Source organism: Numida meleagris, chromosome 6, assembly GCF_002078875.1.
Source record: "Numida meleagris isolate 19003 breed g44 Domestic line chromosome 6, NumMel1.0, whole genome shotgun sequence".
Classification (NCBI taxonomy): Eukaryota; Metazoa; Chordata; class Aves; order Galliformes; family Numididae; genus Numida; species Numida meleagris.
In genome coordinates, this window is record NC_034414.1 from 4,508,268 (window position 1) to 4,523,372 (window position 15,105).

The 15,105-nt window shown below is 35.1% G+C and overlaps 1 protein-coding gene across 5 annotated transcripts in view; it reads left to right on the forward strand.

The window, feature by feature from the left end:
- The window catches only part of GAS2 (growth arrest specific 2), a 107,259-nt gene that overhangs the window by 56,778 nt on the left and 35,376 nt on the right, over positions 1-15,105 (forward strand). For all 5 annotated transcript variants that reach the window (XM_021402611.1, XM_021402614.1, XM_021402609.1 and 2 more), the window contains 2 exons: positions 7,097-7,160; positions 11,562-11,706. In XM_021402611.1, coding sequence (XP_021258286.1) covers positions 7,097-7,160; positions 11,562-11,706 — 209 coding nt within the window. The remainder of the gene's footprint in view (positions 1-7,096; positions 7,161-11,561; positions 11,707-15,105) is intronic.

Genomic DNA, 15,105 nt, shown 5'->3' on the forward strand with positions numbered 1-15,105 from the left:
CAAAATAAATAGAAGAAAAAACATTGCATTTGTTGTGTTGGTAGTTATAAATATACCTTCAAAAAGCTTTAATTGATAGGGTTACTATAAATATCTTTGCAAGAGATTAGTACACAAATCAAAATTTTGAAAACATTGTGACTGTTTTAACCTAGATTTCACTTTGCTCTGGGGAGTACCACCAGAAAATGTTTGAGTTTTTTTTGTTCAGACAAAAATAAATTGACAGGAGTCTGGATTTTGTGGGGTTACACCAATTCAGTACATGGGTGTCTCTGGTCGGGAGTGGTGACTTAATTCAGTACTTTTTTCTGAGTTTCCATTGAAGTTGTGATTTTGATTTTCAAAGTCTTTGATGGATTTCTAATAATAAATGTGAAAAATCACTTTTTATATTTATTAGGAAAATACTTTCAAAATTGAGGACTAAAATGTATCCGTCTTTCATAATTGTATTGCTCTTGTTCTTGCTATGTCATTAGTCAGTAATATGATATACTTTCTTTTGCTGAAAATTATGATGCTTTAACATAGTTTAAAAGAAATCGAGCATAATGGCAACACAGTAATACAATCAGAGCTGAATCATAGCGATCTATATGTGTTTCACACTTTTTTGGAGAGACACGGAAGAAAAACATCAAGAGTCAATGCCTCCGCAAAGAAAAGATGGATAATATGCCTGCTGGATAAGCCACAAAAAGATTTTACATCTTTACAACAAATATAACAATGCTGTTTGTACAGATACCTTGAATATTGCAAGATAGATGGAGACTAACTGCTTTCTGCAATCACTGACCAATTTCAAATGTTTTTTTAAAAGGATTATTTTTATAGATAGTGTATCTACAGAAGGAATTAGCTTTGGTATGAAAAACCATTATCCAAAGTAAAACTTCTAGCATCTGGTCAAATCTTGAGATGCAGTCTTTGGATGAGAGTCTCAGTTATATCAGAGGTGAAAACATATCCCAAAGCTAGGACATTGTCTAAGAAATATAATACTGTTTGTAACTCTTCTGTTTCCATGTATAATGTATATTTAGTAAGTTCCCCTCTGTAGGTTCTAGGGCATCAGATCCACATAGCTATGATAATTCAATTTATGGAAGCATTCTTGATGGAGATGCTTGTAATTATGGTGCTCAAGCCTGACGAGTATAATACTTGAAGAAAACTCTTCTTGGCCAAATACTGAGAATTGTAAGATTTTCTATGATTGCTTCAGTTAACTGAACTTAAAGCTGAAGTTATGAACTCATCTTTGGTAACAGTGTTGTTGGATGATTATAGGACTGGGAACCAGTGGATATTCTGCATCTCTTCATCATAGGAGAGTCTACTCGGCAAGAAAAGGGTTTGCCACTGAGTGTGCCAGCATGCTGATGTGTGTCATTCATTTTGGAATTTGTTGGATATTGTATTAATGTTTTGTACTCATATATTGTTACTGCATGTTTGTAAACAATGTGTGACATGGGCTTTTTTTGATGCAGCTTTTTGATTACAGTTCAGTTGACAGGTTCCTTGAATAAAAGTGTATAGTGCTTTAGTGGAAGTAGTGAACTTAAATGCAAACATTTCTGACCTCCAGTCTAATATTGCTTTTTTTACTTTAAAAAAAAAAGAAACAATAAAACTATACATGATACTCAAATGTGGATTGATTAAAAGTATTATGTCTAATGGCAAATGGCTAGCTTCTTTGTAAATTATTACTCTATCTAATCTTTATGTTGACTGTTCTTTCAGTGACACATGTACAATGTTAAATTTTACGCAGTTGCATCAAAATAAGACTTTGTCCCATCTTTCACAGCATTTTACTAAACAACTCATGCAGTTGTTGAATATATCATGTTTTGAGGACTATAAAAGCATTCTGGACTTTGTTATTACCTTCAGATTAGCATTCTAATTCAAGTAAATTATTAGTGTTCAGACAATCTCTAGATTCATTCTAGACAAAGTCTGTACTATCCATAGAGTTACTGTTTGATACTTTAATTGTTTTGAGGATTCTGTAGCTGGTGGTGCTAAAATGGAGAGTGAGGGGAATGCAACTCCGTGATGTATGTCATATTATAACTGCCTCTGATGCAGAAGAAAGGATATGTTTGAGATCAATTGAACAGATAAGGGTTGTCAAAGGAAAAAAAAATCAGGGAAAAAAACCCAAGACTACTGAAGGATCTGAAGGAAAAAACTATGAAAATATTCAAGGAGGAAGACAATAGGAAGAAGGATCAACCTTCTGAAAAGCCCTCGCTCTACACATTTGAATTATGGTAATTGGAAGTGTATCACAATAAATGTTAAACCTCTATCTCTTCACATGTAGTGAGCTAGAAAATGCTTCAGAAGCAGAAATCATTCATTTTTTTAAGTTCAATTTTTTGAGATGGGAAAAAAAGTATGCTTTTGTTGTTTTTTCTGTTTTCTAACCTGTTATGAGCCAAGGCTTGAAATTTAGCAGGCAGAGTCAAGAAGCTTGTTTCTATATCACAAATGTACATCCTGCTGTTTTTTAGCTTAAAAAAATCATATCTAATTTCTTATTCTGAGAACTCTTGGTTTAAATGTGTTCAGCATGATGTGCTGTCTCTGCATAGCCCCAGGTGTGACAGCCGCTGTTGCTCTGCACTCTGGACTTCTCCAGGTGGTGTCTGGGCCCTGGAAAAGAGAGCAGTGGAAAATGCAGAAATGCAAGGAGCTAGAGGTAGGGAAAAAATGAAGCAGAAGGAAGGAGAACAAGGGAAGAGCGATCAGGAGAGGAGAGCCTGTAAAAAGAGAAATGGGCAACAACAGGATGGAGGCTGAGAAGAGTGGAGAAAGAAGACAGAGCCAGAGAGAAGTAGGGGTGAAAGTTTGCTAGGACTTGAAGGGAAAGAACTGCTGAAAAAAAGTTACTGGATGTAGCTGGAAGAGATACAGACAATGAGAACAACAGATAAGTATTTGAAACAATTTAAATGGAAAGCAAAAGAGCCTGTAACTGGCGAAATATCTACATAAAATAAGTTGAACATTTATACATTATTTCGAAACTTCCACATTTACTTTCTTCAAGCAAATTGTGAGATTCTTTGGCAGGATGGCTGTTTCCTTTTTTTTTTTTTTTTTTTTTTTTTTTTTTTTTTCAGTATATCTGTATAGCATGCTTTCCATTTGTAATGGCTATTTGCTTATGGTCATCTAATCAGATGAATCACCTTCCCCATGTTTGATAAGTGAGGACTGCAGTTGGTTTGCCAGAAATATTTTCTTTCATATGTGACAGATTAAAACATTTTGGAGAATGGCATAAAAAGATATGTTAATGATGGAAAGTGAAGTATTTCAGCTATAATTGAGGCTGGCTCTACTAACTAATTGGATTTTTCAACTGTTAGACCTATCAACTTTTCCTGTGGTTGTAGGCTATTTTTCCCTGAAAGGGCAATTTTTTTCTTTAGGGTGGATCTTGCTATAACCATATCTTGATATTGTAGGCTTCATAAAGTGAAGCAATTTCTTAGTGACACATTATTTTCTTCTCACTTGTTGCAAAAATTGAAAGGTGCAAAGGACAGCATTATGATGTTGTTACTAAATGACCCTGGAGAAATGACTGCAACTCTAGCACATGGCTCCCACGTGCAGCAGGAGGATCTATATCAGACTTGGTGATGGGATCACTAGTTGTGTTGGCTTTGCTTTCATAAAAAATGTTTCATTAGGAAATGCAAAAGGACCGTGGAGATCAGGCAGTATGTATCTTGAAGTAGCATGTACAATAATGTGTATTTTTGTATCTAGAAGCTATACTTGAATTCTGCTTATAGGATAGAGATAAATACTTATAGGAGTGTTAGAGAGATCTTCCTTTTCTTGAATACTTTACAGCATATGTGAGCACTGTTGTGGAAATGAAACATGCTGTAAACTTAAAATGATGTGCAGTGATTTATGTGGTTATACACAGATGAAGATGATTTCTAAAGACCATCTTCGGCTTTCAGTACTTACCAAGTCTAACTGCCTATGAATTGCTACAATCTCAAAAAAAAAAAAGAAAAAGTGTTGCTTCACAAAGGGATGTTTGCCACATAGTATATCTGGGACTGAATAACTGGTCTTGTTAAAAAGTTGAGATGGTGATCATTAAGAAAAAAAAAGTACGAAAGCAGATACAAGTAATTAAGAAAATGATAGACGGAGTTCCCATAGGATGGAACAGAATTCCATAAGCATGGGTGTTGTGCTTCAACCTGAGCTTATAATTGATCACTTCAGAATGAATTGACTGTTGTCCTCAAAAGGTATTTGTTACTGTATATGCATGCAATTATGTATTTATAGAACTGTGTATGGTTATCAATGAATAGCATTACAATTTGTGTAAGACTTGAAATGTAAACTATGAGGACTCCTACAGATCATTAGTGCACTATTTATTTCAAACAATGAAATAAGTGAATTCCAGGCTGTGTGGTGTCTCTAAAATAGTTTTTGCTTCCTCTTCTATCTTGAGCTGCTTTAAAAAAAAAAAAAAAAAAAAAAAAAAAAAATTGGTTAACTTGCAACTTTGATATATAAAACTACAAAAAGGAATGTTCTCTTTTTGAAATGGTAAGTGGAAAGCTAGCTTTTTTTTTTTTTTTTTTTTTTACGTATAGTTGAGGAGGCAGCTTGTAGAAAGTTTTCAGTTATTGTGGAATAGCTCGTGACACAAAGTATGTATACTCAAGGCAAATACTCAGAAATCAAGACGCTTAGAAGTTCTACTTGTTCCAAAAGGCAGTCATCTTGCTTGCTCAAAGTTACACTGGATGTTGGAACCCAGATAGGTATAGAAATGCAGTCTTGTGTCTCTGTGACTTTTGCTCTATTTTCCTGAATGTTCACTAGCAAGATGGTAGCCTGTTATATAGTTGTGCTTTTGGAAAATAGCAAAAAATTTTGTTTGGAGAATCTAAATTATTTCCAGTGGGTGTTGGCAGTATACAAAGTAACATTTGTTTTCCTCTCAAGAACCCAAATACATGTGCTGGTATAGTCCTCAAGAATGCTAACGTTTTCTTGTTTGAAGTGCTGTCGCACTGTTCTTACCACATGATCAGATGTTTGTTTTTATGCTTGATTATTGCCTGCACAGATTTCCATCCTCTAACAATGATTTCACTGTTTCACGTTTTTTCAATGTGCAATGCATGAATTGTGTCTAGACTACATTGATTTGCTTAAGAACTTTGGAGTTTGCTTGTGTAGAAGAGCCTTAAGCATCAACATAAAAATGTTACCGTTCTTTTTCAAATCTTCTTCCAATTCAATCCATGAATCCTTTTGGAAGTAGTATCACTCGAGGCTCTCTTTTTTTTCCTCCCTTCCAAAAGTTACTCAGGTGTGTACATGTGTGAATTGCAGTTCAGAAATGTGGGACTCCCCCTGGCTATTCCAAAACTGGCTTATTCCACTGGCAGTTTCAGGGATGCCTTACTTTTTCAAATCAAGTTTTACTCTGGGGTAGTCCTAATTGTTTTGGCACTCTTTTAGAACCGAAGTATATATTTCTGGAGTCATGAATATAGCACTTCAAAAATACTGATTACTAGGGAAGATTAAATATTTGATAAAATTGCTGAATTGTGGCAAGGGAAAATATTGAGAATACCTGAACATCCAAGTCTGCATCTTTTATATTCTTCATCACAGATGGATGAAGTATGAAAAATAGTTTTCCTAGTGTATTGCTATTTTAGTTTTCATGGTCTGTAGTTTCACATCGGGAAACATATTTGGGTGAAATTAGAAGGGAAGTATGCCTATATCTTGAATTGCTATACGAGTGAAAGTCTTAAGGGTGAGCATTCAATTCACATAGCTTACCACAGATTTATTCAAGTCAATGGAGTGAGAAATTAAAGTTGCAGAAACTGAAGATCTGCGTGTGTAGGCATTGGTTATTTAGAGGTACTTAACTCCAGATTCCATTTGGGTTTCATACATACAGTATATGACAAAGCAATGACTTACAGAGTTTTAACTGGACATGGAACTATCTTTTTGATTTTTTTCCTTCATTTCAGTTAGGTGAGTCATTAGAAAACCAAAATGTTTACACAGTAGATGCTTCAACCTCTACTCAGTAAAAACAAGGGGGGTTGTTCTGCAATAGGTATTTCCAAAGATATGATGATAGTATACTCCTATTTTTTTGTTATTTTATTATTTTTATTATTCCTTTGTCTCTTTTTTTCCTCTTTGAGTTTTGGAGAAACTGATTATACAGTCAAAGGCCTTTCTTCATATGATGATTTGCTTATTTGCCTATATATTTTAGTAGACTTTTTTGCAAAAACCTGACTATCTGAATTTTTTAAAAAATGATACATAAATAGAATTTTCTTGGGCTGTGGTGATATTTCAGAATATGAACTTTATGCTGTGTTATAGCTTCTTCAGCAGCTTTAAAACTGCAGCTAGTGAAAAAAACAGGCATAAAAGCTTGCGTGTGTGTGTGTCTACATATAAAAGCAAGTTTTTTGTGTGATTGGGTTTCCTTATGATAAGCTGAATTCCTAAAGTACCCTCATTTCATATTTGCTATGATAGGAGATGTATAAGAAATTCAGGACCAACCTTATGGTGAGGTATATCTTTATTACTGATTTTTTGTACTTCTTCTGATATAAATAGGCTAAGAAAATTAATGATCTAAAGGATGTAAATTCTCTTAGTCTGTAAAAGATGGGGATGGGGGACATCATCTAATCATTAATTTATTTTCAACATTCTACTATTTTTTCTGCTTGAGTTTTTGATTACTTATATATTGTTACAAACTGATTGGAGGTTACCAAACAATTTTCAATGATATATTTTCAAAATAATTAAAGCATAACTAAATAGGAACTTCTTAAATCATCTGTACTCTGAGAATCATTCCTTGATCCTGTACTCATTTCAGTCAAATTCCACTGCTAGCCCAAGAAAAGAAACTTTTGTGTGCATCAAGAGTTATAGAAGTTGATGATTCAGTTGTGTTCATTATAAACACCTTTAAAATAGCTTTTATTTATTAATGTTTTCCGTCTTCATTTGGCTTTTCCAGTTCTCCACAAGCAACCAAGAGAAGTGTGCCTTTGTTTGCTGGAACTCGGACGGATTGCAGCAAGGTAGGTGGAAATATTTAAAGAATGAAGAAATATTTACATTCTTGACTGAACTGCCTATTGAGAGACTACCTAAATCAGCACATCTCAAACTAACTTTTATGTTCATTAGATTAAAGAAGAATGCTTGTCTTGATATCACACAAGACTATCTTATTGGCAGTTGTTAACGAGCATAATGAAATTTCGCTATCTTCACCTTAGTGAAGGTATTTGTTGTTTGTCCTTATACTAGGAGAGGAAAGAGTTGAAAATTATTTTCCAAACAAAGCTTTGAGCTGTTTGTCCTTCTAATAGTCGCGTTCTCTATAAACAACTGAGATTTAATTAACTTTGCTGAGAATAAATCAATCTTCAGAGGTCCTAAATCTGACCTAAGCAACACTGCATCTTATCTCATTATTTAAATAAACATAGCTCTGATTCTCACCAACAGAATCTCAAGACAAGAATTGAATAAACACTCTCAGTTTCATCTCTGTCAGATGTTCCTAGCTGGGCAGGACCCTTGTTATGTTCTAGAATTAATTTTTGCTGTCAAGACACCTTTGGCTTTTGATAGATGATCAAAATGATGGAAATGAGAATGTGATTTTTTTTTAGTTCTTGCTGATGCCCTAGTGCAGTGTGTAAGATTTGCTACAAAGTATCTGAACAGCTGTTCTGTTGCTCACTTTAAATGTACATCGAGGTTATATGAAGCTCCGTCTATTAAAGTGAATTGTCACGTTTTTTTAAAATAATTTTTTAATTTCTGTAAAATTCCTTGTGTTTACAATCAGTGTGAGGGAGGACCCAACTTCTTCCTTGTTTATGGACTAGTATTTTCATGTTAAAATTATAGGTGTTTATATTTTATGAATGTTCACTTGGAGAGATACTTAACTAAATTTATCTGCTGATCAAGCTTGAGAAGACGCCTTGACACTGGAAGTTTGCATTTCAGTAGTGTTGGTAAGAATAAGAACAGATTTCCAATTTGCAGAGGTTTTCTGTTCTTTCTAAAATGTGAAGTCCAACACGATGAAAACTATACATAATTTTTAAAAATTTAACTTGACATGAACAAGGGTCTACTTTTCTCTTGGTGCTTGATGAAAGTCAATTTTTGATAAATTTAACTTTACTTGTGCAAACACATTGGACTCCCAAGATCCCCAGCTTAGAGATAGATTTTTCAACTCCGAATGACGCTATTCCCATGGTGTAGATCAGAAATGCCTGCCCTGGAATGTTTACTTGATATTATCCAGCTTCCTCAGGGAATGAATGTCAGTTCTGAGGTGGTGCTGGATTCTGTTGAAGTTGGTTGAGTTAGGTTAATCTCATTCTGCAATGAGAGCTGAATTCTGAACAGGTGTACAAAGGAATTAAGATTCAGTGTTTCCCTTCAGATTTATCTGCTGTCTCAAGCTTCCATTTCTTGCATACTATGTACTTCAGGTGTGAAAACAAATCCTGAACCATACAACATTTTCATTCATTAAACATATCTATCACAAAGTCTTTATATATTTTGTATGTATATAATATAAAATATATTAATGATATATATATATATTATTTTATCTTATTGTATTCACTTCTTATTTATAACTTTGAGGTCAAATAACATATGTCCATATACTTGTTCCTGTTCTAATGCCTCCTCTTTGAAAACAAACAAAAATATTTATAAGCCCTTAAGTTTCTCAAGAAACAAAAACTGTTGGAGGGAAATGCCACGTTAGTGTAACAGAAAAGTAAATATTTAAGTAAATATTTGATTTCAATTTTGCTTGAGCTGTGGTGAACTATAATTATTGTGGAAAAGGAAAATAGGCAGTTGCCTCCTTCAAGTGCAGGAAAGAACATCTTAAACTGACATTGCTGTTGTGCTGCTTAAAACAGGAGTGAGGTCATTTTGTGCTTGCTTTATGAAGCAAATTATGTCTGTTATCAGTCTTTTGGGGGTCTGCTTTTTGGAAGAGATCATGGAATAGAATCATAGTATGGCTTGGGCCGAGGATCATCGACTTCCAACCCCCTGCCACAGGTAGGGCCACCAACCTCCAGATCTGGTACTAGACTTGGAGAATTGCTGTTGAGGTCTTTGAAAAGGTGCCTCAGTATATTTCTGAAGAATAAGAGGAGTAAAAGATTGAGTAACTTTTGATTTACTCTTCTTTCTCTGTTTTGGAAGTAGAAAGATATGTTCCTCATTAGGATCCAGTTCTTAGCACACTTTGCTGGCATGATTACAATTTTTCTTTGAAGTCTATAGTTCCCATAAACCAATCTAGTTCACTGATCTTACTGAAAATAGGCTTGGATTTGAGGCAGAAATGAAAGAAATGGGGGGTTATTGCAAAGCAGAGATGGAATTTAGCTCTGCTCTGCTCAACAAGAACTCATTCAACGGGTGCTCTGTGGAATAAGGGAAGACAGCTGCTAATTTACCTATACATTAGTAACACTTCTAGCCTTATCTCTCGTTGTGTCCTTTGAGACAAATTACAGAGATGAACTGGATCATTGAGCTGTAGTGGAAAACTGTAGTGGAAAACTGTAATGTCAGCTTAGATGGTGCTGCAAAGCCCTGCTGGTTAATAATGGCAATTACTATTGAGCAATTTCAAGATTTCTGGTATTCGTTTCAATTTTTCCTTCGTAAAATAAGGGGAAGTGATGCTCTAAGAAGTCTGTTGGAGCTCACGTTACAGCCTGATGCTGCTTCACTTGTAGTTACGAGAAGGCAGGCTAGAAACAAGTAGAAAAGGAAATTCTTAGCATACCTTCCAGAACAGAATTTGTACCTCTACTGCATGACAGACTCTTCTCAGAAAATACATGTTTTTGCAATTCCAGCATTCTAGCATTGATCCATTCAACATCCACCTAGGTTGGTTGCATGGGGGGGAAACTACTGTGTTTATTTGTCTTCCAACTTGGCATCAGAGGAATTTGGAGCACTGTAAGCACAGGGAAATTTAAAATCCTGTCACAATTATGAAAATTGGAGATTATGAGAAGCAGCAGAAATAATGAAGCACTGTTGCTTAGGAGAGTGGAGGAGTTTTATTTGATGAGTAAGGCTGCATGCAGGTGTAGGCTTAGAGCCCAGTGGGAATTTAATGATTTACAGCCTGTCAGCATCTGCAGACAGACAGGAAGTAAATGAATTGTATATAAGTACTTGCTTCAGTGCTGGTTGACTTTTCGTTAGGCAGACTGCACCAGTGACAAGCCAAAATAAGCACAGATTTGGTTCTTAGATTTTTTTTAAAGTATTAATTTACTAGGCAGTAGTGTGACTAAATTAAAACTTATCAAAAATAAAAGAATGGTGTGTGCATTTATACCTTCTCCTTCTATGCTTTTATGTTATTATGGTACTTGAATTAAATTTCTATAATGTGCTTGTTATTGCTCAATATTTTAGTGTCCAGATCTTTACCTAGATAAGTCAGCATACTTTCGCATCTGGCCTACTACAGAAGAAAATATCGTTTCATTTATACAAATCATTTGTTATGAGAAGTCTACATGGCATGATGGCTTTTCCAAGCTGAAGCCCTGTTCTGAAAAAAGCAATCTTTCAGTTATTCTGTGTTTGGGTTCAATGCTGGCAAAGAAAAAAGCAGAGGAGAATTATCAGTGTTTAGGAAAATAAGATGGGCTTTTGGACTCCTGACATCTGTCTGAGCTCTGCTGCTTGCTCTGAGATGTTGACTTCATCATTTGCCATAAATCTTTTAAAAGCAGATATTGTTTTAAAGAACCGTAGTCTCTAAGAGCTGTGCTTTAGGTTCTCCATGCCAAAGTTGCATGTGTTTGTTTTTGTTGGAGCTACAGGTATTTTGCCACTGTAAGCAAAGGTCTGAAGATTGGCTGTGAAAAATAGGTTAAAAAAAGCTCCAGTTGCTTGTGAAAAATACTGGCTCTGTGTCAGTTTATTGGTCTGTAAATCCAGTGGAATACTTGTGCCCTGGACAATCTTTAATCACTTTTCAGTTGGCATCATGTAAACAAGCGTAAACAAAAAGAGAAAATAAGAAAGAAACAGAAAGCCCACAGAAAAATAACAATGTAAAATGTGAAGTGCTAATGTGCTGAACTTAAGTAAATCCTACAGATTACAGCAATTTCAGGCCTAGTGTACTTCATAAATTAGTAATTAACAAACATATGTTATCAGACAAACTACATTTACTGTAAATTTAAGTAACTGCTACCATTTCATGTAATTGCATTAACTTGGAATCATAACTTCAATGGTTCTTATATTTTTAATTGTTTACTAATGTGCATAGCAATCTACTATTGCAGTTGTATGATGTAAACCATTCAAATTCTCTGCACCATTTTGTTTTAAGATATTAAATACTTAAAAAGGACTATTAATTTGTTTCATGTTTCCAAAAGGTTTGGGGTAGAGCCTCCTGGATTAATAAAGCTGGAAAAAGAGATTGAACAAGAGGAAACACTTTCAGCCCCACTTCCATCTCCTTCACCCTCACCAACAAAGTCTCCTGGGAAAAAGAGTACAGGGAAGCTGTTGGATGATGCTGTAAGTTGTGGGGGAAAGCTTCTCAGCTGATCTATTCCCATCTGATGCACTCTTGTATGCGCTTACTTGCAAAACAGAGAGAGTTCAGTTTAAGATCTCACTGTATTTTAGAGATTTTCAGACTGGTAGCATTAATTTGCTTTTGACCACAATTATTGATGCCTGAGGCTTGGAAAAAATGTAACATTGTGTATGAGATCTGCAGTTTAGCCTAGCTTGGTGTTTAAGGCCAAGTTCCCTTCTTATTACTGTGTTGTCTTTTTCTGTTGACTACTTATTCATCAACTCCTACTTGGTGTTTTGTCTGAGAAAAGACTGTGTCAGGACTATGAGATTTGGCCCCTATAGCCTTCTACAGATGGTTAACACTTAGAAGTTGTCTCAGCCTAGTTTTTATGCTACTCTTCTGCATGTTCCTCCTATGGCTTTAAAAAAAAAAAAAAAAAAAAAAAAAAAAGGACTTTGCCTTTTTTTTTCTTGCCTTGAATTTCATTAAAATTTATGCATCATACAGTAGTGTTTATATCTCTGTTGCAAGCTCGAGAAAGGTTTATTTGAAACTACTGGGTTCACATTAAAAGGACACATTTAGAGACCATGAAAAGGTTAAACTTGAAATGTACAAATATATTCTATAAAAAGAAGCAGTTACTATAGTAACTGCTATATTACAAGGTAGATGTGCCACCTGGGAGTTACAAAGCACTTCTTGAAAAATCCATGTGCCACTTTTTTTGCTAGAAAAAGCAGATGGGATATAATGTTCGTTCATTTTATTGAAATACTTTATATTATTTCATGCAAATAATTGCATTTAAATTGGTTTTACATTTTGTACTTCTTCCTCAACTTTTCAAAAGCACTCACTTATGTTTCAACAGAATTGAAAAACAACAATTACATGCAGAAGGATAGTGGTGACTGTGTCTTGTACTAACAGAAAAAGTATGAAGGTTGTCTCCAACCACCTCCTTTAATTTAGAAAGCAGTAGGGATAGAAACCTAATGGAATTCCTTCAGCTAGATTCCTGACCCCCACTGCCCCAGACACTCACACCATAAAATAGCAGCAGTGCTCATATAGTCCAGACACAAAATAGGATATAATTCTTTGCTCTCCTCCTTTATTTGATTTCCAAATTCCAGTCAATAATACTTCTGTGTCCTTTGGGATAGTAAGGTAATGGAAGCCTCAATAAAAGTATCAGCAGTGAAGGTCTCATTATCCTCTGCTTTACACCAACATAAATCTGTTAGCTTTCGTTCTCCATGTCTAATATAGCTTTATTTTGCTTATGCAGTTCAAAACAGTCTTAAACCTGTCTTTGTCTACATTGTCTTTTTACTTGTTGAGATGAATGCTGGTAGATCCAGTTACAAAGGCATATTTCACACTATTCATCTTGAGTTTTGAATGTCCATTTTGTCTCCAGAGGTGATAACTACCGTCGGATATTACGTCAGAAATCCTTGACCATCAGGCAGCATTCAGAGGGCCACTGTAAAATGGACTACGATTGTATTTAGAGGACTTGCTGCTACATTCCAAGAGATGCAGGAATGTACTTTTTGTACCCTCAGCAATTTATACTAGATTTACGTCGTAGACCATTGGCTTCACTGATGTGATACCTTTTGTAGCTGACTGTCTAGATAGTTGGTTTAATAACACTCACCACTTGGTCATAAGAAACACTGGAATAATTGACCTTAAAATAACGCAATGATCATACATTCAAACTGAGGACTACTCAAATAACACTTTTTGTGTGTCAAATACATGTAGAGTCCAATTGCTAAGTGTAATTTGAAAATGAAATGCCTTTCACAGAAAGGCAATGCCCCCCAAAACCCCTCGCAACCTAAGAGTACTTACCAGTTCTACAAAGTAACTAAGTTATTCGGATAACAAAATCGAACAACTTCAGGCATAATTAGCCTTCAAATTAGGTCACCACAGCTGTTTTCAAAAGTGTTTTTGTTCCCCATTCTGGTATAGAAAGAAATATTTTGATTAACTTGTAATGTTTTCCTAGTTTGTTTAGCATATTACAACTTTCTCTTATCTAAAGTTCTATCTAAAATTTTTTGTTTCACTTCAGAAATCTTTTCTGTTCATTTATTCTGGTTAACCAATGTATCTCTTAGAGTGCCATAGCTTTACCTTATTGCTTGTTTAGCTAAAGCAATTTAACACTTGCATTTTTTAGCTATTCATAGAACATTCTTTCCTAGTCCTCAGACTGTTTTTACAGGGTCTTGATTTACAATCTAGATTTCCAAAGGTCTTTGTAATATTATTTGAGATGGACAAAATCTCTAGGACGTTCCTCCAGCATTTTGCATTGTTTGACACCAATGCGCTAGGTCAGATTCCATCAAAGAAAACCCCAGTGCACAAAAATGATGCACTTCTCATTGCTGTTTCTGCACACAATTCAAATGTCAAATGAGAGTTTTTCAACCATATCTCTCTTGGCATTGATGGGTGTGTTACTTTCAGATCATTGAGGAGTCAAAGATTCACTAAGTGTTAATGACTCTGATAACTTGCAAGGCCATGTTTTCATGAGAGGTTGAAGTCAAGCAGTTGACAAGAAGTAGAAAAGTATGGAGTCACATTTGGCATTGATAAAGCAGAGCACTCTTGAGGCTCCTTTAGTTACCCTTGATTGCATTAATGGTCTAAGGTGGGGTTTATCAAAGGGTAGTTAGCAACACCGGGGAGGAGCATCTTGGTGCGGATTTGTGACTACATTATAATATTCTCTGTACAACTTTTCTGAAGTGCAAGTGCACTATTTGCAAGTTCCACCTGACAGTACTGGGTAGGACCTTTTATAAATAAGTTAAGATTCTTCTGTATTTATTCCATTTTTTAGAAGGCAAAATATATCACCGACACTTTCATTTTTCATGTTAGCTGTACTTCGACAGATCAACTGATTCGCTGTGAATGCACTGATTCACTGAGCATGCATCTACAGAAGTTTGATGCTGAACTCAAATTGAGGAAGTTCTGTAGATTTTGTGATACTGTCTCTGTTTTTACCTCTTCACAGCTATAAAATCATTTTTGTCATTGGAAAAACCACAGTCTGGGATTACAGGAAATAGTTTAAAACATCAACATTCTCATTCTAATATATCTAGTTTTTAGGAATTGAGCACACGTGCATATATAATGTTAACACCTTTTTAAAACTATTTCACATGGCTTGCATTTGAAGTCAAGTGTATGGCTGATTTTTGAGTCTGGTTAAATTTGGTGCAGCTCCTGAAGGATGTGCACGTGCAATCTAATGTGCATGTTAATGTATTGTGCTTCCTATAGTGATCCTAAGGCCAAGTGTAAACAACCCTTTTTAACTTTTGAATACGTTTTCATCTTCTAATTCC